We start from the raw sequence: 24322 nt of genomic DNA on the forward strand, positions 1-24322 counted from the left end.
AGCTGCAAAAAATTAAATTTAAAGATGAAAAAAAAAAAAAAAATGATTTACCGTGTGTAAAGCTGCATATGTGGAGAAAATGCTTTGTAGTAACACCCCTGAAGAAAAGCTGTCGATGATGTTGCAGTGGTGAAACATTTGCAGCTCCACTGTCCTCTTCAGATTTATGCTTATCTTAGTTTAAAGGCATCAACATTAACGTTATATTCTTTATATACTTATACTTTCCTGTTTTTTCTGTGAAGGTTTTCTAAAGTTAAGAAAAAAGTCTTCATAACATTGCATCAAACAATATTAATGTTCCAGATTGGATGACTTCTTCCAAGAGAAAGCAGTCTGACTCATCCACTCTTGAATCAGTGCTTCTCGTCTGGTTTATTTAATTTAATTTTATGTATTTCTTTTTTTTAATAAAAAATACAATTGTAATAAAACAACTACAACAAAAAACACTTTCTTTTTGATTGTTTACAATTTTATTTAAGCCACTGTTTTGGTTTAGTTTTGTTTAAAACTGTGTGTTGTTTCGTTTGAGTTTTTTAGTTTTTTATATATACATATATATATATTAAAACTGTGTGTTGTTTCGTTTGAGTTTTTTAGTTTTTTATATATACATATATTGTGAATTATGGAACAAACTAGTACAACATTACCATGATTTAATTGAATCAAAAATGGATGAAGTTTTATGAAGTGGCATTACTTAATACAGGCAGGCCCCAGAGTAAAAAACCAACATTTTGCAATCATAATACTAGTTCCCTAAAAAAAAAAAAACGGCAGAATTAATTAAGCGCCAGAATTTGGGCTCATGCCCAGTGCTTCAATACAAAACCAAATGTTTCCATATTCACAATGTTTTATATTTTATGATTTACTATTATTTATTAGGTAAAACAGGCTTTGTTAACTATTATAAGCTAAACTATTATTTATTAGGTAAAACAGGCTTTGTACTTCGCTTGTGTTCCAATATCGATGGGAAAAAAATCATAAATGTGACACACTTAAATCAAATCAAAAATGACAACACGCTAAACATAAATGTGTTTACATTTGCTGAGAGCGAAAAAAAAACAGATATTACATTCAGCTTAATACCGCAGGCCTATGCGCAGTCCAGAGCACAATGTTATAATGCTACCAACATTATAACAACTGGGATTAACGGCAGCTGCAGTGACGCAGGGCTTTAGCGATTTGCTGTTCCCCATTTTAAGGCTGCATATGTCATCGGGGAAATCTCATTCAAGAAAATAAACCGTTAAATTGCAAAGTAAAAAAGAAATTATAGTATTTTAAACCTCACAAAGCATAACAGTCAATTTTATTATGGTTACTTTTTCTTAAATAGACATCCCTAAGACTCTTCAATAAAAACCTCCGGAGGAATGTTTCCGAAATATTATTAGTTGCAGTATGTGGCTTTTTTATTCGGAATGTGGGGGTTGATTCATCTGGAGTGGGATTATTGGGTGTTTCTTTTTTTCAGAATTTGGGGCTTTATTATGATATGGAGGAAATGTTTGTTTTTTTATCCCACTTCCCGATCGTATATCAGAGTAGGAGAAAAAAAATCTTTCTAAAATCAGGTTTACACACTGGATGGCACACCCACTCCGGAGATGGCACCAGAAGTGAGGGGGCACAGTGACCGAGGTGGCCGGGCTTGAATTAAAACTAAGAAACAAATTAGTACAACATGGCCATGATTAATCTAAAACCAGAGAACAAATTAGAACAACACTCCGTTAATTTATCTAAAACCAGGGAGTGGGTTAGTGAATTTTTGCAAGTTTTTAAGTATTTAACTTGGGATTGGGTGGGTTCTGTAACTAGGGAGTGAATGTGTCAGCACTTAACTGCATCCTGCTGAAAAATAAAAATCCTCCTCTCTACTTTCTCTAAAGCAGTTTTGGGGGTTAACTCAAAAGGTCAAGGGTGTTTAAATTCAAATCATGGCAAAACATTCGATTCTAATTGTAAGGTCCAGGCACTCGGTCCAAGGAAGGTATCCGGTGCTGGCTGAAGGTTGCTTGCGTGTTGTCTTTTCAGCGCAGTTAGCAATTTAAATCCAATTCTAATCTGAAAAATATTTCATTTCAGGCTATGACCTCGAATTTTAGGTGAAAAGGCAAATGGTTGCAGTCTGTCATATTATTATTATTATTATTCTGACATTGGATTATATTCTAGTTAACTCTTTACTTTATATTTACTTGTTCATTAGGAATCTATGTCGCTCAGGGTGCCCCACGACGGTCGTTCTTCTACGTGTGCCCCACGATCACAAACTCGCCAGTCTAAAACAGTAGTCAGAGGTTATGACTAATACTATTTAATAGGTTGATTTACTTACCATATTTGAATAGTATTTTCGTTTAGTCCCCCTTTTACCCATGTACAACTTAGTTAAAGCTCACCACAATAATCAGCGGTTATGCTAGCACTATCGTCTAGCCCCCCCCCGACAGTCATATGCTACGTACAACTTAATTAAAGCTGAGACAATTTCAGAGGTTATGCTAGTACTCTTTGTCTAGCCCCGATAGTTAAGATTAACTACGTACAACTTAAATAAAGCTCAAACAATAATCAGCGGTTTTATGCTAGCACTACCTGTCTAGCCCCCCGACATTATATAACTGCGTACAACTTAATTAAAGCTGAGACAATAACAGCGGTTATGACAGTGCCTGACTAGCCCCCCATAGTTACTGCAACTGAGTACAACTTAACTAAAGTCAAGCGGTTAGTCAGAAATCTAAAACCTCACCTGATGTGCCCCATGCTCCATCTAGCCTGAGTTTCAGTAAGCACTTAACCCTGGACGCAGATTTCGGAAACATAGCCTTCACTTAATCTACTTGAGGAAACTTTCAGAGTAACTCAGAGTAAATCAAATGTAACAATTTATTATCAGTCAGGTAAGTATGCCAATACATAGCCAATTCAGAGCATATCAATACAAGACATCAAATCTAGTGAATCAAGAGTGGCCACCTGACTTTTAATACATAAATGAAGTGTGTGGAGAACTTCAAGGGCTCATTCTGGCTACAAGGCCCTCCCTGCTGCAATTTAAATACCTCAGACCAAGACAAAACCCGAGATGGAGACAGTAACTAACAATAGGAATTTGCAATTAACTTGGTCCCAAGGATGGGTGGTTTTACAACTCAATAAATTTTACTGGAGGACCCTGGGAAGGGAGTACAGTACAAAAACTAGGATCTGTATTATGTGGCATCTACTTTTGTAAGATTGACCATTGTACCAGTTGCACTGAGACATTTCAAATGATACCAGATGACTGTGTAGTTCACTGCATTGACATTTTCATGTAATCAAGCAGATTTAGAAGAAAGCATGGGTGGGGATTTTAAATTAACAAATGGCCAATAAGGGAATGAGGTCTCCTGCACCTCCACTCTGTGGGGTGTCTCGAAGATGCCCGTGTATGTTTGTATTGTCTGTTTCTCAGGAGATCAAAGTATCTCAGGTTCTGTAATCCTTACACTAATGAATCGATAAAATCAGAAAAATCACCCAGCCATACCAAAAATGATAAGTCGTGAGTACATATGCTCAAATCATGGCCACAATACCTAGATTTCCTATGGCATGTCAAAGAAAAGGCTCTGTAGAAGTCACTTGTTTTTGACAGTTGTAGTTTCAGTAAAGAAAGTAACCCTGCTTTTCTTGATCCAATCAAGTCCCACCTTACTTTTTTCTTGTGAAATCTGTAATTTTTCTCCTAAAAACCCATTACAGAAGTACAGTTGTGTTGTGAATGCAGTTTCATGTCGACTAAGTAGGGTAAATACGATTCTCCTTTCTTCTCTTTCATTGACTGTCTCTCTTTCTCTAACGCAGGCTGATAGAGAGCGGTCAGCTCGAGGTGGCTACAGGAGGCTGGGTGATGCCTGACGAAGCCAACGCTCACTATTTTGCATTGATAGATCAGTTGGTTGAAGGTCACCAGTGGTTGGAGAGAAATTTGGGTATGTAAATCTATTGCATCTCACCCTTTTACTTCCCCCTTTTCATTCATTCAGTTACTTATCTTCACATAAAAACTAACAGTCCTGGAAACAGCGAAAATATGTCAAGTATGTTTCATAACTGCGTAATATATATAATATACCAGCATGAAAAAAAAATAGATGAATGCAACTTTGTTTCCAGGCGGACTGATACGGAAGTTATGTAAAGCCAGCCAATTAGATTAGAACTTGCTAGATCGAGAAAGAAGTTTCCAGTTCGAAGCGACTGTGGGCGGTCCTAGGTTATACTGGGTAATAATATCTTGTTTGAGACCCATTTAAATTCTGAATCAGCCTCAGCTCAAAATGTGGGTTGTGAAACCCTGAATGTTAAACCTCTTAACTGCAATACTATAAGGAATTTTAGCTCTTCTACATATTTATGCTTCCTATATTGGCTCAAAGACCTCTGGGAGAATTCTTTTTTCAATTTTCATTATTAGTGTATTAAAACATGGAGCAAAGCCCTGGCTCTCATTACTGCACATCCACTCTACCATCTGCTCTCCTGATATCGCCGCTGTCTGTGGACTGGTTTTCAAATATAGATTGATTGGAGAGACTGATACTACAGTGAGTCTTTCAAACAGCACTTGTTTCACCAATGATGCCATGCACCCAGTGTTACTTTGTGCCGCTGTATTCAGGTTTGCTCATGAATATAAACATGGATCTCTTCAGGGTACATGCGCCCTTCAAGATTACCTGTGTCTCCTGTATTTCACTCTGTTCCACGAGTTCCTCGCTTTACTTTCAGAGCTGTTGTAAATGCTCTGCTGAATCCATTCCTAGTGTTTCTTTATCCACATTAAAAATGTGACCTTGCTGTTACTAAAAATGTGACTAGGGATGGGTCAGTTTTGAGAAAAATCGAGTTAAAGTTTTCTGAAGTTTCCAAAACAAATTCACCTAACAACCATGCCTTAAAATCTCTGGTAATACCACCAGTGTATAAGACATATATGTTCTTTTTATTTCCATTATACCACAATGCACCTCGCGGGGTGTTTTGACCAATCACAGAAGATGTCAATCTTGTCTCACGATTCAGATTCAGAGAGTATCGATTTGACTATAAAATGATTCTCGATGCATCTTTTCCTCCAATTCTTTTCTTAATAATAACTACTATATTAATCATAATATATTTTTGTTATTAAAAATAAGCACAAAGAGACAAATAAACTGTAGAACAAATATAAGAAAGAAGCAAATTAAATTAGCAGTGCTTTACTTTCTTCATTTTACATCTAAACAGAATCTTTCAAGTAAGAAAAACAAATAATCAAATGTAAAAATCACTGCATAGCCGTTAGTGTATTCATTACAAATAAAGTAGTTCAGTCAAGAGCAGCGAGTGATTCCCTCTTTTCTTTTATTGTTTGATTAACATTAATGAGACAGACGGCTTATATATTAAGACCTACTAATATAATATTTCACATCTGATGTTTTTCCCCAACAGTTAACCAAATGTTCACTTAAGACTTAAGTGCTCTTGTAGCTCAAGTGGTAGTTCTTTGAGTTTGAAAGTTCTGTTCGGTGTTGCTGTACAGTAGCTCAACTGGTAGAGCATTGCGTTAGCAAGCTGATAGCCTGAATGCACTTTAAGTCGCTTTGGATAAAAGCGTCTGCTAAATGCATAAATTTAATTTTAATTTAATTTAAGACATAACCGATTATATTTGTGTGAATACTCGCCAAGACAGAAATACTGTAATCTGTAATTATGTGTTAGAATGATGTCTCTTACACTCATCAAGGATGCATTTATCTGAAAAAAAAAATACAATAAAAGCCGTAATATTGTGAAATATTAATATATTTTATTATATGTGTGTGTGTGTGTGTGTGTGTGTGTGTGTGTGTGTGTGTGTGTATATATATATATATATATATATATATATATCTATATATATATATATATATATATATATATATATTAGTTTAAAAGTGATACATTATTTGATCAGGACTATTTGATAAATAAAAAGTAAAAAAATGATAAACATATGCAAGGCAATATGTTACATTTTAACTACATGTAGCGTTGGACAGCGCTTAAAATACTACACCCTTTTAGTATGTTTAGTATGTAATACTGTGTCATATTCCTCCCCTTTCGTTAGGAGTCAAACCCAAGACTGGCTGGGCTGTGGATCCGTTCGGTCACTCTCCTACCCAAGCGTACCTGCTCAGACAAGCTGGTCTATCTAACATGCTGATCCAGAGAGTGCACTATTCAGTGAAGAAACACTTTGCCTCTCAGAAGACGCTGGAGTTCTTCTGGAGACAGAACTGGGGTGAGCAACTGATCTTGATGTAGGAAATAAAGGATAAAAAAGCGTTGTTTTTCTGGAAGAAAGCTTTTTTAGAGTTCATTTATGCATGGCTTCAATGTTTATGTTGATTTTCTGTATTCTTTTAAACTGGTAGATATGATGCATTTGATTACAGGTTACTTACTACAAAATGACTTGACAAGCTGCAAAATCAGTGTTAAAGGGACAGCACATCTAAAAAATTGAAACTGAAAGTCTTTTCAACCCTATACAGATTTTTCCTCCATAGAACACAAATGAAGATGTTTGAAGAATCATTTTGAATAGAGGTCGACCGATAGTGGATTTTACCGATACCGATAGCTAGGTTGGACCACACTGGCCGATACCAATTAATCACTCGATAGTTTTTAAAATTGATACTAAAAGAAAACTAAAGTAGTGCTTTACTATTTTTAAAGACAACCAGTAACAGTACTGAACCATACTTTGTAAATGAATAAAAATATTAATATTATTTATTATATTGATCATTAAAATTATTTCATAGTTTGCTAATGTTAAAGTTAAAGAAACTTAAAAACTTAAAGAAATTTAAAAATTTAGCCTGTTAGTAACAGTGAATGTTGAAATGTTTACAGTTTTCATTAACGCTACAAATGGACTATTACCATTTAATTTCAACAGTCATGCTTAAAGATGGCCATCTTTAAATATCTACACAAGGCCATAGCATTAAAATTACATGCATATGGATACATATGTTCTGTGTCAGGATTTTCCTGTCGGCTGCATTTAAATGCGCGTCAGGAGTTTCCCGCTCTGTGCAGCGGGCACGGTCACGTGTGAAAATAAACAACAGTGCTGTCAGTGATTTACACTTCTCTCGTACTGTATAATGCCAGCGGACCCTTCTCAGCAACTCCAGCAGTCGATGCAACCTGGAAAACTATCGGCATAGATTTTTGCTGATAACCGATAGTTCCGGCAATCAACTGTCAGTGCCGATTAATCGTCAAAACCGATGAACCGGTAGACCTCTAATTTTGAATTTCATTTTTGGGTGAGCTGTCCCTTTAAGTCTCAGAACTGACTGTGTGTCACAGTGGCCTCACACATTTGATTGGAAATCTCTGTAGGAGCCTGTTCTAATCACTCGAGCTGCTTGGTGGTGCCATTCACGCTTCCCATTGATTGAATCCATCTTTTATTTAGCGATTATGCTGATTAAAATCTGGATAGGTGGGGCTGCTCGCTACATTTAGTCTCACAAGGTGGAAATGAGTTTCAGTTTTCAGAAAATCCAGTTTTCCATGAAGCATCTGCAGATGCTGGCCCTGGAGCAGTTGGTAACAGACCTAACAAAGTCTGTGTCTAGTAAAAGCTTGCCTCCTGTTCCAGATGCATCTCCATCACTGGAGGTCATTCAGACCCTCACCCTGAAAGATAACCACACAAACAGGAGCTATAATGATCAACCTCACCAAAAAGTGCTCAAAGCTATCTTTAGCAATGAACGATGGGTGTTATGGGTCTGTGATGAGTTGATATTGCTTGTCCTGATTGCATGTTTTTTTATGCATGAAAACTTTAGTGTTTAGGTTGCATGAGTTCCTCAGACTCCTCAGGAGGTCAGAAACCACACAGGAAGTGTGGTTAAAATAATGGTGCAGTGACCGTGCATCACACACCCTCCTAGACTCTTTCCTTTTACCCTTTCCTTTGGATAAATATTGTTTGGTAACATCCTGCATGTAGCTACATGTCAATAGTGTTCAGTCAAAGACCTCATGCCAAATGTTGTATCATGAAAAAGAAAAAGCTCTAATTTCTTGAGTTGTTACAAGGAATAAACCATGCAGAGTGACAAATTTAGAGACATTTGTGCCTCACTTGAAGGTCGTTGCATTAGGTAACAAAGTCCAAAATATCATAGCAAGTATTTTACAAGCAAAAAAATAAATAAAAAATGCACAGAAATATATGATATTAATAGATTTTAAATAATAAAACAATGCTTATGCTGTTCAGAAAGATGCATTTGGTTACTTTTTTGGATATGAAGCATTACCAACGCATTCCAAACAGCATAAATTAATAATAAATAAATTAATGGAGATTAAAATGGAAAATGAAAATAATTAATTAATTAAACAGATGGGAGCACAACTGCAGCCATGTTTTAGAGTTGTTTCAAACCAAAATACTTCAGTGGCCCATTTCAAAAGATTCTTTGCACTCTGCAATCAATCTTCACAAGTCTGTAAATGGCACAAGTATTTTATCTGTGGCTTTAAAAAAGTAATATAAATTATGAGCTTTTTAGAACCTAAAAATAACCCATTGCAAAAAAACAAAGGATTCAAAGGTTAAAACTCTAACGCCCTTTGGTTTTGTAACTGGTTATTTTTGGTCTTATTATAATGTAAATTTGTTTGCTTTGTTATTCTAATGAAGGAGATCAAAGAAACAAAGGTGTGTTACAGAAGCTTACTAATGACTTTTTAAAATTTATTTATTAATTGAACTCACTAAGTACATTTGTTTAATGCTGCACTGCAGCCTAGCCTCTTTCAATTTTATGAATTTGACTAATAGGCTATATATTAAATTAAATTAAATTAAAGTAATTATAAAAAAAAGAATACTATAAAAAATATTTAAACATAAAGCATTGGAAATGTCTTCAAAATGTCTAATTTTAAAGCATGTCTTTTAGTTTGCATTATGAAAGTAATAATGCATAATATTTTGTGCAGAAACCTTTAACTCTCCAAATTACTCTGCTAGGCATGTGTGAACCTCACTGAAAACCAGCTTGGTAAAATCATTGTAAAAATGGCTCAAAAAGTGTAGTTAGATCTAGTAGCATTTGTTTGCAGATGCCACATGTTTTGAGATCTTATGCAATGACATTCATACATTTCAAGTATGATTATATGTTCTCATGATGATATTTTTGCTGCTGTATGTTGCTCCATTGGCACTTGTTCTGTAATGATGTTGAATGAAAAATAAGAGCTGAGAATGACAAACAAAAGAGGAGTCAGAGGAAACGTCCTCCCACATTCCATCTATTGTTCTCCATTGTCTGCCTGTTCAGTGTTGTGCATCTGTTTTGGGATATGCTGTTTTTTCCAGACCTAGTGTTAAAAAACCCTGGAAAAATTGACTCTTAGCTTAATTTAGATCTCCGACTGTAGCAGGTGCTGAACAAATATGATTACAGTTCATTTGTTCAGTGTTCATTCACTGTTCAATGTAATTCCATATATCACCATTTATTACACAGCTCTGTGGAATACTTGATTCTGATTGTTCAGTCGCGACATTCCGAGGTATGTTATCCCTCGATAACAACCGGTAAAAGCTAATAACACAGGCTCATCTGGGTAACAGCAGTCAGCACTGTACTCTTGCTTGAACTATTTTTTCTCGGTGGAAGCTTTGCGGTTTTTTTAGCTAATAAAATATTAAAACTCGATTCAAAATGGTGTACAATTATTTAATTATGTCATCCTGGTATCACGGACTCGCTCTCGTTGGATACAAACGTAGCTGCTGCCATTTTGCTACAATTGTTTTGTATGCTGTATAGCAAGTCCGCGATACCAGGATGACATAATTAAATAATTGTACACCATTTTGAATCGAGTTTTAATATTTGTCAGCTAAACAAACACAAGACTTCCACCGAGAAAAATAGTTCAAGCAAGAGTTTTAATATTTTTTTTGTTAACCGGATGAGCCTGTGTTATTAGCTTTTACCGGTTGTTATCGAGGGATAACATACCTCGGAATGTTGCGACTGACCAATCAGAATCAAGTATTCCACAGAGCCATGTAATAATCTGAGATAAAAACCGGCTGGATGTACATTATCCCTTACTTAACAGACAGCTAGACTACTCTGTGCTTCACATCTGGTCCCTTGTTTAAAGGAAAATCCTGCATTATTTATTTGCACAGCTTTTATGAAGGTCGCTCTGGAGCACATGGTGTGCTGAATGGGTAATTGAATATTTTTATTGCAAATAAAATATGATTTGAATTTGACATTAGTGGATCATTTCATGATTTGTAGTAGGGGTGGGCAATATGACCGAAATCTTATTTCACCGTATGAGAAATTTTATTTCACGATAACGATATATATCACGATATAGTAGTATATTTCTAATCGCGATTACAATTACGGATGCAACTATTACGTAATCGTTCAAAGTGGCAATTAATCGTAAAAGTCAACTTATGTTATTCTGCGTGCGTAAGATGCGTTTTTTTCTTTCTACATGTTATCTTAAGGATTTTTCCATTGTTTCCACTAGTTTTAGTATAACATTATTACACCATTCATATTTTAACTTTTTTATCATTTCAAGAAGAAACCAATCCAATGTATAGTTGACATTTGAGGTTTAATACTATAGAAAAAGCAATAAAAGTTTTTCATATAGAGTGTTTTTAGCTTGTTTATTTTCATATAAAAATACGGCATTCAGTTGCATCAAACAATGGTATAAACATCATTCAATGTAAATTGTGATAATCGTAATTAATAAACGCAATTACAATTTCAAGGAAATAATTGACAATTATGACTATTGTCATAATCGTGCAGCTCTACGATATAGCTATTTTTATTTTTGTTATTAAGAAAAGGGAAGATTACAAAGACCTTTTTTCCTTCAAATAACATAACAATAACAATACTAACTGTAAAACTGAAATATATTAGACTTTAGATGCTGTCACATTTACCGTTAGGAATCCACATGATAGGGATGCAGAGTTCGCAACGGGTTCAAGTTAGTCGTTTAAATTTGCAACATTGACCGACTGACTTGATTTGAAAATGATTTCTGTATAACCTGTGCTTCATCTATACACTATTAACAGTAGAGTAGACAATGGCCTTTTTTTGTTCGCATGGCCACACAAGACTTGTAACTTCGCATTTGTTTTTGATTCAAACAGATCAGGACTCGAGTTCAGATATTTTATGTCACATGATGCCATTCTACAGCTATGATGTTCCCCATACATGTGGTCCTGACCCAAAAATCTGCTGCCAGTTTGACTTTAAAAGGCTGCCTGGAGGAAGAATCAGCTGTCCATGGAGAATTCCTCCTCAGGCTATCACAGATAACAACATACAGGAGAGGTACAGCTATACCCAACGCACATTATTTGCTCGATGATTGTTTTAAACTATAGCCTGTTATGATAAATAACAATTTCGAATCCCTTTTTTGTTTCATTGTTTGTGGATTTGTGTTCCCCCAATTCTGATTAGATTTAGACTTCCCTCCACTTAGTTTATTCTCTCCGTATGTAGAGTTCAGACGCTGCTGGATCAGTACAGGAAGAAATCCAAACTTTTTCGGACCAATGTACTGCTGGCTCCACTTGGAGATGATTTCCGTTACACTGAAGCTGTCGAATGGGACCAACAGTTTGAAAACTACCAGAAACTCTTCGACTACATGAATTCTCACCCTGAGCTTCATGTCCAGGTCTAGCATCCTTAGACAGACTTCAGTGTTTCCTTGGCCACACTTTGAACTCTTCTTGGTATATTTTCAGCCATAATTCTACATGTTTTCCTGTATATCGCTTGTGTTTCTCTTTGCAGGCCCAATTTGGAACGATTTCAGATTATTTCGAGGCCTTGCGTAAAAGCACTGGCATGGATCCGGTTGGCATGAATGTTGGCCAGTTGGCTTTCCCTGTGCTAAGTGGAGACCTTTTCACTTACGCGGATCGAGACGACCACTACTGGAGCGGATACTTCACCTCACGGCCGTTCTATAAGCGCCTGGACAGAGTGCTGGAATCACACCTCCGGTAAGCCTTTACAACTTTTACCACATTGGAAAATGATCAGCAAAAGTTTATTGCTTTAACTCTCTGTAGCACCAAAATGTCATTCACTGCACCAAAGAGAAAATATGAACTGAAAAAAATGAAAATATGCACTGCATTAATCTGCATAAATACACTGCATACATATTTTTGGTCTGGGTCTCAATGTCCAAAAATTTAAACAGTAAAAATAATACTATTTCCATATGTCTGGACTTGATTTGCCTTTAAAACCATGAGTTCAAAATGAACATAAAGTTAATTATGAGCCAGAATGTCTTGCTTATATGTGCAATACAATTTGGAATTCATATTTCATAAACTAAGGACATTTTCTGGAAGTTTAGCTTTTTCAAAGTCTGATCACTTGTTGTTGTTGTTTTTTAGTCAAAGTTTAGAGACCAAAATTTTTTTGGTCTGGATGGTTATCAGAAAAAGGCTGAATTTGAAATGTGTTTATCTGCTAAAAGTTTGTTTATCAAGTACAGTAGCATACAGATGACTTAACAAACATGCACTAAAAGTCACAAAAATAGCATTTTTCGAATTTTCAAACTCATGCACACACAGTCAGGCAGGTCTTAAGAACTAGTTTGACTAACTAGCAATTAATCAAGTAGTTATCAGCCTAAATTTTCAGATTTAAATTAGACCAGTCTACTTTTTTATGTAACCGATTTTAAAAATGTATGACCAGTTTTGCAGAAATAAATTAGATGACTAACTTTTAAGACTTGTCTAAGCAGTTTATGCACCCGGCCCCTGAACTGATCGTGGTCACTGGTGGAGTCTGTCTATAGGAAATGCAGCTCTGTGATAACAGACGTTACCATCTTTTTCTTGCAGTGCGGTATGTTGCTAACTAACATGCAAAGCTGAAGGACACGTCTGTGTTTTCACGATAAGACTGAAGCCCTGTAACAAGGTCAAAGCAAACGAAAGCAGCCAGTTTTGAGCCAGTGACTCAGTGGCTTTAATATTTATTTGAACATGGCCATTGACTGTGCCACCTTCTTATCTTTGGGTATTTTACAAACTTTCCTCCTTAACTCCTTTCTGACTGGATTTGATAAAAATTGATCTTCTTAAGAAAATGCCCTTTAGAAAGTAATTAACACTAATATGTGGAATTAGAAAGAAATAACTCATTTTTATTTGTTTATTTTTTACAGCAGGACACTGTTGAAATGTCTTTGCAGTTCTCATTAATTGACTCGGTTCTAGATATTAAAACATTGCCGTGGTACATGTTGATTTTCAACATTGATTTTTCTACATGCTTCTCTACAGAATTGTTTTTTTTACATGCAGCAATAGAGCACTGTTATTGTTATTGTTAACTAAAACTTAAAAATTGCTTTCGGTAATTGAAAAAGGCTGAAATAATATAAAGTAAAATATAAATATTAGATGAAAAGACTACATTTAAAAGCTTCCTTTAAAAAACAAACTGAAATTAAAAAATAAATTAAATATCCTATAATTAATAATAATAATAATCCAAACTGAAAACATAAATAAGCTCAATTTAAATATTAATAAATACTGTATTATTATTTAAATAATAGTAAAATAACCTTGCAATAGAACTTTAAACCCTCTCACCACAAAAAGTATTTTCCATGGTATTATGTCCCATGTTTTTTTTTCATTCATCATGGTAATACAATGGGTTTGGTTCATGTTTCATGGTTTTACCATGTTTTATGGACATGTAGATTAGGTAGTACCATAGTAATTTCATAGTATTCTTTGAGGTACTATGAAGTATCATTTAAATTCCATGTTGTATGTATATGGTTGAGTTTTTTGATATTATGTGTTCTATACATCCTGTGTGTGTGTGTGTGTGTCAGTGGCTGCCCTGCATTTCATTGTTTAGTGCGATACGTGATAAGGATATTAATTTCCCTCATTTATGCCTGTATTATACGTCTACACCCTGTCCTCTATAAGACGCCTTTACTGATCACACAAGTGAATAGATGGAGTACAATATGTAGGCTACTAAATGTAGGCTGGAGACAGTTCTCATCAGTATGCAGTTGTTAAACTATCCCCCGTTCTACACAACAGCTTTTTTAACACAGCAAATAGGACTTTGTTCAGCTCTGCTCAGTTTCTCACACACACACACACACACACACACACACACACACACACACACACACACACACACACACACACACACACACACACACACACACACTCAGTAGACTGATTAGAGATATTCAGTGCAAGGTCATTTCATGTTTAATTAATTATTAAAGTCAGTGTTTGGCTGTTCTTGCTGGAGCAGAAAGCAGATGTGTGTTTGATGTGAAGTATGTAGGTCGCATGTACCTCGTTTTAATCTTATAACTACTGTCTGTGAACCATATACAGAAATGTTGAAGTGTTAGAATTTTTGATCTGCAGATACTACTTAGTCTTGATTCATCAACTCACTTTAAAGATCTGTTTGGGGGAAAAAAATACATTTAAACTATGGATAATTTTGTCACTTTAGTTTACTGATGTACTCAGGAAAGAGGTCATAATTTGCTTTGGATGTCAATAAAAATAATGCAAAAATTAAATTAAATAAAAAAAAAAATAGAAAATTAATTATTTTCATACTTATTACATTCTCATTACTGTAATATAATGATTTTTATTTAAATCAGCATAAAGTAAAAGTAGTAAAAACCATGTGTGAATACTGTACATTTAAATTAATATTTATTTAGTAGCTTCTATTAGTATTTGAGTTAGTATTAGTATTTCTGCTGTAATTATGACAAAGCTGCTTGTCCTACTACACAACCCTTGGAAATTTGCTGAGGCCCCGGGCCCCTGGTTGAGAACTACTGCCTTAAAGGAATATATACAATTTTTTTTTTTTCTTTTTCTAGATGTGAAATCTGACTCATGTCCAACAGGTTTGTGAGGTTTGCCCAGCTATAGATTTTCATCTCCTGTGGAAAATTTGAGAAGGTCATTATTCGGAGAGATGACACCTTTATTGTTACTATAATGTGGAGAGATTCTGGTATTATTGTTGTTCTCACTCAGACACACCCAACACAACAGGGACAGTACACGACTGTTGTCTTTCTTTTCCTGGAATTTGAACATTAGCTGGATTCAGGAGGTATTTTGATGCCAGATGGATTCTTGTAACACTGTGGATTTATTCAGTGTGGATTTGTGGGAATTTTTGATCTTGCGAGGGAAGGAGATTCATATATCACTGTATGTTTGTTCGCAGGGCAGCTGAGGTCCTCTACTCTCTGACCTTGGCCAATATTCAGAAGTACGGCCAGCCCAGTGATTACCCTGCAGTGGATAATTACAAGTTACTGACAGAAGCCCGACGCAATCTAGGTCTCTTCCAGCATCATGATGCCATCGCAGGCACGGGCAAAGACTGGGTGGTTGTGGACTATGGCACAAGGTAGCACATCTTTCCTGAAATATCTGTGAAAGTGAGAAGTATAGAAGACTTATGCTACTTTTTCACTGCCTTCAGTATTTGCATACATTTGTTGCATTTCGCCCCAAAGTGGCAGTAGCATAGAACCTTCAAATTGCTGGTAAAGGAGTTGTTACCATCTGCTTAATAACCATTGTAAAATGACCAAATTATGAATGTGTGAATATATCTACACAAAACAAAAGACCCCCAATATTTTCTTGGGCTAATCAACCTTTAAAAATTATTAAAACAACTATCAGATGAATTTTCCTAACCACCCATTTAACAGAAATAGGAACGTTTAAGGAATAAATGTTCACTGAAAAAATATTGGTAATTCTCATATCTGGCTGGGTATTTATTTGCATATTGTCTACCTGAAAAAGTTTAAATATTTCCACGAAAAGATACATTTTCTGTATTTGGTCAAAGCTGCAAAAAATACAGTAAAAACAGTAATATTGTGAAATATATATAAAAAAAAAATCAATTATATATATATATATATATATATATATATATATATGTATATATATATATAATTGTATATATGGTGTATATATATATATATATATAATTGTATATATATATATATATATATATATATATATATATATATATATATATATATATATATATATATATATATATATATAATTTTTTATTTATTCCTGTGAAAATATAACAGTAATTACAATAGTCTTTTTGAATATAAACCTGCGGAAAACATAAAACTTAATATTTGTACATTTTTCAGGATTCTTTGACAAATACAAGTTGAAAAGAACAGAATTTATTTGAAATAGAAATATTAGGAGAAAAAAAAAAAAAGTTTTAACTCTCACTTTTGAATTATATAATGTATCCCTACTGAAATAAAGTATTAATTTCAATCATTCATTTATTCATTTAAATAATAATAATAATAATAATAATAATAATAATAATAATAATAATAATAATAATACAATTTAATTTAATTTAAAAATAAATAATATTTATATAAATATATAAATATATTTATTTAGAATGCTAGTATAGAACCTTTGGGTTGCAAGTTCAGATTAACCACTATAATATTAGTTTACATAAACTTACCTTACTCTTAAAAAAAAAAAATACTTTTGACTCTTATTATCTGATCTACAGACCAAATATGAACAAACTATATAGTTTGGTTTACCCATGAATGTTAGCGTGCACATTTGTACTGTAGAAACATGATCTTTGTTATTTTTAGTTGTATCACTCTATTCTGAATGTGAAGCGAGTGATTGTGAGCTCAGCTCACTGGTTGGTGCTCAAGGACAAACCAGCATACTACCATGATCCTTCAAATCCCTTTCTTCAAATGGTGAGTGTTATATTGTACATCCATGGCATGGCATCACTCCGAAATTTGGTAATTGCCTTGTGCATGTCACACTTTTGCTGGTTTTGTATTACAGGATGACGTTCAGCCATCCCAAGATGCCTTACCTCGCAAAACTATTCTTGAAGTTGGTGAAAAACCAAGGTAAATCAATAATTCCTTCAATTTCTAAATTAAATATCCTTAAAAATACAGTTCTCTGTAGAAGAGTTTTACATTCGGAGCCTTGCTGTTGAGTTGAAAATGGCCTCATGGTACATGTGTTGAAGTAGATGAGCTAGAGGCAGCAGAACCTGTGGCAAAAAAATGTTTCATAAAATGCTTGATTTTTTTTTTTTGCTGTTCCCAGGTTGTTGGTGGCTTGCAACCCCACAGAGCAAGCCAGGACATCCATGGTTACAGTATACGTGACTACTCCTAAAGTGCGCGTGCTTGATGCTCTTGGTCATGTGGTCCGTGCTCAAGTCAGTGCAGTGTGGAATGATGCCAGTCATGCTGCTACCGACGTCTTCCAGGTGAGATCTGCTACACTGATGCGTCATATAACAGCATTGGGGTATGTTGTTTATGGAAAGTGTGTGGATTCTTCACACTAGTCCATGTTTAGTTTGAAGTCATCTAAATGCTCTTCAAGCCAGTGTTTGTTTTTTCCTCTATAGCTGTCATTTGTGGCTCAAGCTGCTCCTCTGGGTCTGAGCGTGTATCAGCTGATGGAAGGAATGGAGCCAAGGACAGAAGCTGCTAAGTACATGTTCCTTCAGGATGGCATGAAGATTTCAGTCAGTAAACCGGAGCATTTCTCACAGTTCTACCAACAAGATGCGGCTCCTGTGCACATTGAAAACCCTCACCTGAAACTCTCCATCTCTAAAGCTACAGGTCTTTTAGAGGTTAGATACTAGACTGCTGCTCTCTAGGTTTGCTGTAAGGTCATACATTTAGGAATGACTCTGAAATGTCCAGAGAACATCTCTTGTTTACAGAAAATGAGGTTGAAGGAGGATGACTCGGAGTTTCTGGTCAAGGTGGAGTTTGCTTGGTACGGCACCACCAGCAATAAAGACAAGAGCGGCGCCTACCTGTTCCTGCCTGACAAAGAAGCAACAGTAAAAACTATTTTTTCTTAGATTAATCAAATATTCCATATCTTGCCCAGTAGTATTCTTATTCTTTCTTTCTTTCTTTCTTTCTTTCTGAGTGAATATTTTCCTACATTTTATTTATAAACCTAATAGTAGAGAGAAACAGAAAATCAATAGAAAGTAGTGGTGCATTGATTGACCGGCTCCCGATCGCTATCGGCCGATAATCGCTTTGGGAAGTTTGATCGGCGGCCTCTTTAAAGTCCAATCTCATAAACGACGCACCTGCTGTGAGAGGTTTGGCATGTCATGCAGCAGCACCGTCTCCATCTTTGTCCGGCGCTGGTACAATAATTATAATAATGAAGCTGAAGTACAATTCATATTTCTTTATTAAATAACTCACAAACTAATTTGAAAACTTTCTGTGAGACCTAATTTCACAAACCGCACTCTCTCTTTCCCTCTCAAAATGCGCAAATGTGTCACAACGTCAGTAAAGTTTATAATTTGCATTTCTTTTCGAGTCTTGCCAGTGTTTAAACCATTCAGCTCATGCATACACAAAGCGCGCACGCACAAGGCCACCTCACATACAGCTCTCAAAATCAGGCTTGTGCTGCGTGTAAGCTATTGCTCCGTTGTAAAAACAAAAAATTCACTTCATGATCAAATCTTTAGGTGAGATAATTATTTATTTTATAATTATCTCCCCTCCCCACAAGAGTCACTTAAGAGGAGAATTCGCCCCATTTTTCATAATTACAAGATTTTTATTTCATTTAGTAACAAGAAAAGCAACGAAAAATGGGTTATATATATAGCCCACTCCTCTAAAAACTATTTGAAGCAGGCTTGTAGTTAATTTGTGGCAAACAAATGATTACCATGAAAGTTTGCTGGAACATATTTTTATAAAGTTTCACTCAAATTTCTGTTATTCAGCTGATTGGATTTCTAAATATAACAGTCACTGCTCACAGCTTTATCTGCTTTCCACCCCAGCACTGGGAAACCTCATAAGAGCTAAACTCTCTCTTTCATCAGGACATTAGGCAGTTTTGTCATGCAGTGTCTTTGGTAGCTCAGCTCTGAGGGGATTTTATGAGTTTGATTTGATTCACATTGATTTTTTTTTCTCTCTCACACAGATTTACTCTCCCTCTCAGCCGCCGGTGGTACGAGTCACTAAAGGACCGCTGTTTTCTGAAGTCACCACTACCTTCCCTCACATCACACAGAATCTTCGGCTCTACAACATCCACGGTAAGAGAGGCCAGCAAACACTCAATACCTGCATTGCTTGCAGTCAACACTATTTACAGTATGTAAATCAAATATTTACACTAGGGATTCGCAAAATGACATTTTCAAGTTCGACGGAAGTCCTGTATAATTAGGCAGCTTTTGAGTTTTTGTAAATGCCAACAATCGATGGTGGGAGGGTAGCAGTGTAACCTCAGGAAACCTCCAGATGATTGACCCCCCAGAAATTCCTTTTCTTTTCCAAGTAATCTTTGTTAAGAGAGCCTTTTATTGACATTACTAAAACGGCTTGTTTAGTACAAGAGTGCTTTATTGGATGCTGTACAAAGCTAGCTCAGTTATTGTTTTATAAATCTTTGTATCTTAAAGGCAAGCTTTTTAATGTTCCTCAAGCTATAACAAACTGTGCAATCTTCAGTGCCTTACAAAAAGCAAGGCGGTGCATTACACTACTAAGTTACAAATATTTAATCAACATTGGAAATGAAGTTTGATATCAAAAGACAGTCCAACAAAAGTTTAATGGTGTGCTAAAATGGGATCATTTTGTGAAAGAATGAAATGCATTCAGAAAGGCAGTCTGTTTGTGACCCCTTATGGGCGGGTGAGATAACATACATGAGGGTTTTGAAAGAGCAGGGCAGTCACATGAGCCTTAGGGACCTTTCCCCCAGTGATGTTTGTTTGTTTTTGTCCAAAAAAAGAAAAGAATGAGGCGAAACATCTTGTGGGTTATTCCCTTGAGTTCAAACTGAAATTTAGTATGCAAAGCTTAAGGAGAGGTACGTTCAACTCGCACACAAAATAGCTGTCTCTGACATTATGTACACAAAAGGAGAAATTCTGAAGCTTGTACTGGTTGCTCTTTTCCATGTAATTACAACAAATGGCAAGGTTTAGTGGATGTTAAAAGCTCTTCATGGAACCATAGATGCCAGTAAAGAACCTTAATTTTTAAGATTGTATTGCAATTTAAAATAACTGTTTTCTATTTTAATATATTTTAAGATGTAATTCATTCCTGTGAATTTTCAGCACCATTACTTCAGTCCTTCAGTGTACATGATCCTTCATTTCTAATATGGTGATTGCTACTTCAGAAAATTTTTTATTATTGCTTTATTAAGTTTGAAAATAATTTTATTATTATGTTTTTTTTGTTTTGTAAAATTGATAAACTTTTTTTTGAGTGTGTTTTGATTATGTGTATATGATAAATTTTATTTTATTATTTTATTATTATAGTGTTTTTCAGCCCCAAACTTTTACTAGTGTTAATTCAGTGTTACATGAACTCTTCCTTCAGGTGAATCAATAGTGTTTTCTCTTTTTTGCTGTTTTTGGTTTTTAGTTTTTTTTCTGTGTGATTGCTAAGGTGTTCTGGGTGATTGTTATGTTGTCGCTCAAGTCAAAAGAGCCCAAGTCTCTATGATGTTCTGGTCTCTAGAGATGTTTCAGGTCCTTCTTTAGTATAAATCTAGAACTTTTCCACCTAAATCAAGAAGTAATTATCAAGCCACACAGTTTGAGGTATCATTTATGACTGTTGGACAAACAAAATTTAATATGTATGCTTAGGTGTTTGTTCAAATCATTAACTCAAAGCATGAGCAATGGTCGCTCACTGAAAGTGTCAGGTTACCATCTCACTATGAGCTAATGAGGACATACTCATGTTGAAAATTTTCCAAACTATTGTACTCCATAAAAGCATAACCTTGTTTTTGTGGTTGTGCTGCTATATGGAGCATGTTCTTCCACCTTTAAGGGGTTTTATTTTAATAAAAGGAAACAGAACATATTTGTTTCTTGCACTGTTTTATTCCCAAAGGCTCAATTAGTCCAATTCAAATTGTATATTTAGCATGAAGGAGTGTTTACTTATTTTCACCGTTCTCTGAAAATCTAATTGCTTAAATTCAACTCAAGCCAGAAACAGGCAAACAAGTTATTAAAGTTAAAAAAGGAAAGCAGTCGTTTGCTGTTGGCAAATGTACAGTTTGTGGTATTCTGGCAGTTTGTATGCGATTATGCACCAAACAGTAAATGAGATGTTGTATTGTGCATTATCAGCCTGATGATACTTATTACTCTATAAGGAAGTGGTCTTTAGTGGTCCTCGCTAAATTACTGAATATATTCAGTATACAAACAATCACTTCCAAGAATTGCTAAAATATCAGTGTTCCACAGAAACAATAACAGTGCACGGGTGAATGATATTTTTGGAAACAGATATCCAATCCTCTTCTTTTGCCTGTGCTCATTTGTCCATTTTGACCCCTCTCTTTCTCTCTTTCTCATAGGTGTAGAGGGTCAGTCTGTTGAGATCTGTAACACCGTAGATATAAGAGGCGAAATCAACCGTGAAATTGCAATGAGGATAACTTCAGATCTGAATAGCAAGGATCGATTCTTTACTGACCTCAATGGCTACCAGGTAGGACATCAGTATATTCTTTTTATTCTCTCTCCCTGACACCCACATACACAGTGAAGTTTACACTGTTGATATGTAAGTGTGCGTTATAAAGGCAAGGGAGTATCGGTCGGGGCTCGTCAGGGGAATCTGTGGTTCTCTTTCTAACATTCGCTCGGTATCTCACTATAAGAATGCCCCAAGCTATAAAGTTTGCGGAAGCACCATGACACACCTCGGTATCTCACTATAAGAATGCCCCAAGCACCAGTGACACCATCTGCCTCCCTGTATATAAACTGCAGCTACCTGCCGTTTTGTCATTGTTGCTCTTTTCCCTGTGAAAGATTTCGGAAGTTGTCCTCAGCAGACTTTTGGAATTATTGTTCAACAGTTTACAGACAAAGCCACAAGGTAACGAGGTGGGACTCCCTGATTGCTGTAGTGATTGGTCTGCCGTGATTGGCAGATGTGGTGTCATTGGTACTTTCTGCAAACGGTCATGCCTGGGGCGTTTCTATAGTGTAGGGCTGTGAATCTTTGCGTAAACAGCGAACTGATTTGATTCACGATTCATAGGTTTTCGATTTGATTCAAAAATGATTTTTGCAAATTCAGAACAATTTGATTCGATTCACAATTAAATTCGATTCAATTAATGATTCGATTCTGCATTCTTTAAAGGGATACTCCACCTCAAAATGAAAGTTTTGTCATTGATCACTTACCCCCATCTTGTTCCAAACCCGTAAAAGCTTCATTCGTCTTCAGAACACAATTTAATATATTTTGGATGAAAACCAGGAGGCTTGTGACTGTCCCATTGACTGCCAAGTAAATAACACTGTCAAGGTCCAGAAAAGTATGAAAAGCATCGTCAGAATAGTCAATACGCCATCAGTGGTTCAACCGTAACGTTATGAAGCAACGACAATACTTTTTGTATGCGGAAAAAAACAAAAATAACGACTTTATTCAACAATTTGTCTCCTCCGTGTCACTCCACATCAACGTAGCGCCATTTTGGAGAATCTGAGCAGTACGCAGCCGGTGTATGCTCTTCCGTGTCAGCCATGCCAAAGGATACGTTTTCTACGTGTATTTATGCTTTGATTCGAAAGAAAACAGCGCATCAGTGCAGAAGAGCGTAAGGTGCCTGCGTAGTGCTCAGATTCTCCAAAATTTTGGGGTGGAGTATCCCTTTAAGTGCATTTACAAGATTCATAGGCTATATATATATAGCCTATATTTATTTTACAAGGAATTATTTTCTTATCTTACTTTGAATTTGCTATAAGAAATCAAATACACTGCTGGACAATAGTCAATCATTTGTAATCTATAATTTTTTCCTAATGGCAATTTTATGATTGTTTTATATACTACAAACAATTAGTTCCATTTTCTGCACAGAATTAGGTAGAAAATATACTTTATAGTTTCTGTACAGTAATAAATGATATGGAAATTAGCACTGCATCATTCATAAATTTTATTTATTTATTGTGTTTATTGTCTTAATGTTTCACCAGTTCATTCTGCTTTTTATTCAGTTTAGCTGCAGCATAGATGCCTTTGTCCATAATATTTCTTGGCACATCTTAAGTTCTATGAGCGCAAGATCACTTCTCTTACAGTGCGAAAACTTCATCTCATTTTCATAAAGTAAAATGCTATTGTATTTAACTTTTCCTCTCCATTGGCGATTGATGATTCTGAAAGAAACCTCGCCCAATGTCTGTTTGCTATAGCAACGAACGAACGCTGTTTTAATATGTCTGATTATCAGATAAACCTTGCGCTGTTATTTCAAGGTTTATGTTAATGCTGTAGTTATTTTAACAGTTACCTTCGTATATTCGGTTCAACTACATTGTTAAAACACATTTATCATTTAATGGAACTGTGTGTAGCCTATGCTTTAGACGCTTACATTTTTGCTCCGTCCATGCAATAAATGCAAAGGCTTTGAATGCTCAGGTAATGTCATTGGTAGGACCGAGAGCCATTGAAAAACTACAGAAAAGCAAAACTACTTCACTTAGCATTACTGGCCACGAGTACTAAGGAGAGATCACACATCAGCTGCATCAGTGAGACGAACTGAGCACGAGCCCAATCCTGTGACAGTCACAGGCGGTAAAAAATGCAGCGCAAGGGCATGAATACAGTTCAAGGTCTCCAATAATTCATGCTTGTAATAATTTAATGTGTATATATTTTGAAAGCATTGAATCTTATTGACTTTAGACTAAGCCAGACTATGTTACTAAACTTGGCCACAAATTTCAGCCTCTTCATCCTATCAAAACATGGTTTTGATGATATAGTCAGAAGTTTTGAAGAAAATTTGAGCAGTAAGTTTGTTTTGATGATATTGTTTGTTTTTTTGAAGTTTTTTAAATTTTTATTTGGATAAGACAGTAGATTGACAGGAAGCGAAGTGGGTGGGAGAGAGGCGGGTGGGATTGGGAAAGTCCACGAGCCGGGACTCGAACTCGGGACGCCCGAGGCACAAAGACGCTGAATG

The 24322-nt window shown here is 35.5% G+C and overlaps 1 protein-coding gene across 1 annotated transcript in view; it reads left to right on the forward strand.

The window, feature by feature from the left end:
* The window catches only part of LOC109061037 (alpha-mannosidase 2-like), a 53425-nt gene that overhangs the window by 16108 nt on the left and 12995 nt on the right, over nt 1-24322 (forward strand). Inside the window, exons 5-17 of the mRNA XM_042757030.1 lie at nt 3880-4007; nt 6179-6352; nt 11309-11495; nt 11670-11847; nt 11967-12178; nt 15447-15632; nt 16893-17007; nt 17102-17169; nt 17375-17540; nt 17685-17915; nt 18009-18131; nt 19259-19373; nt 21680-21813. Of these exons, the coding sequence (XP_042612964.1) occupies nt 3880-4007; nt 6179-6352; nt 11309-11495; nt 11670-11847; nt 11967-12178; nt 15447-15632; nt 16893-17007; nt 17102-17169; nt 17375-17540; nt 17685-17915; nt 18009-18131; nt 19259-19373; nt 21680-21813 (2017 nt within the window). The remainder of the gene's footprint in view (nt 1-3879; nt 4008-6178; nt 6353-11308; nt 11496-11669; nt 11848-11966; nt 12179-15446; nt 15633-16892; nt 17008-17101; nt 17170-17374; nt 17541-17684; nt 17916-18008; nt 18132-19258; nt 19374-21679; nt 21814-24322) is intronic.

Source organism: Cyprinus carpio, chromosome A5 (genome assembly GCF_018340385.1).
Source record: "Cyprinus carpio isolate SPL01 chromosome A5, ASM1834038v1, whole genome shotgun sequence".
In the NCBI taxonomy this organism is placed as follows: Eukaryota; Metazoa; Chordata; class Actinopteri; order Cypriniformes; family Cyprinidae; genus Cyprinus; species Cyprinus carpio.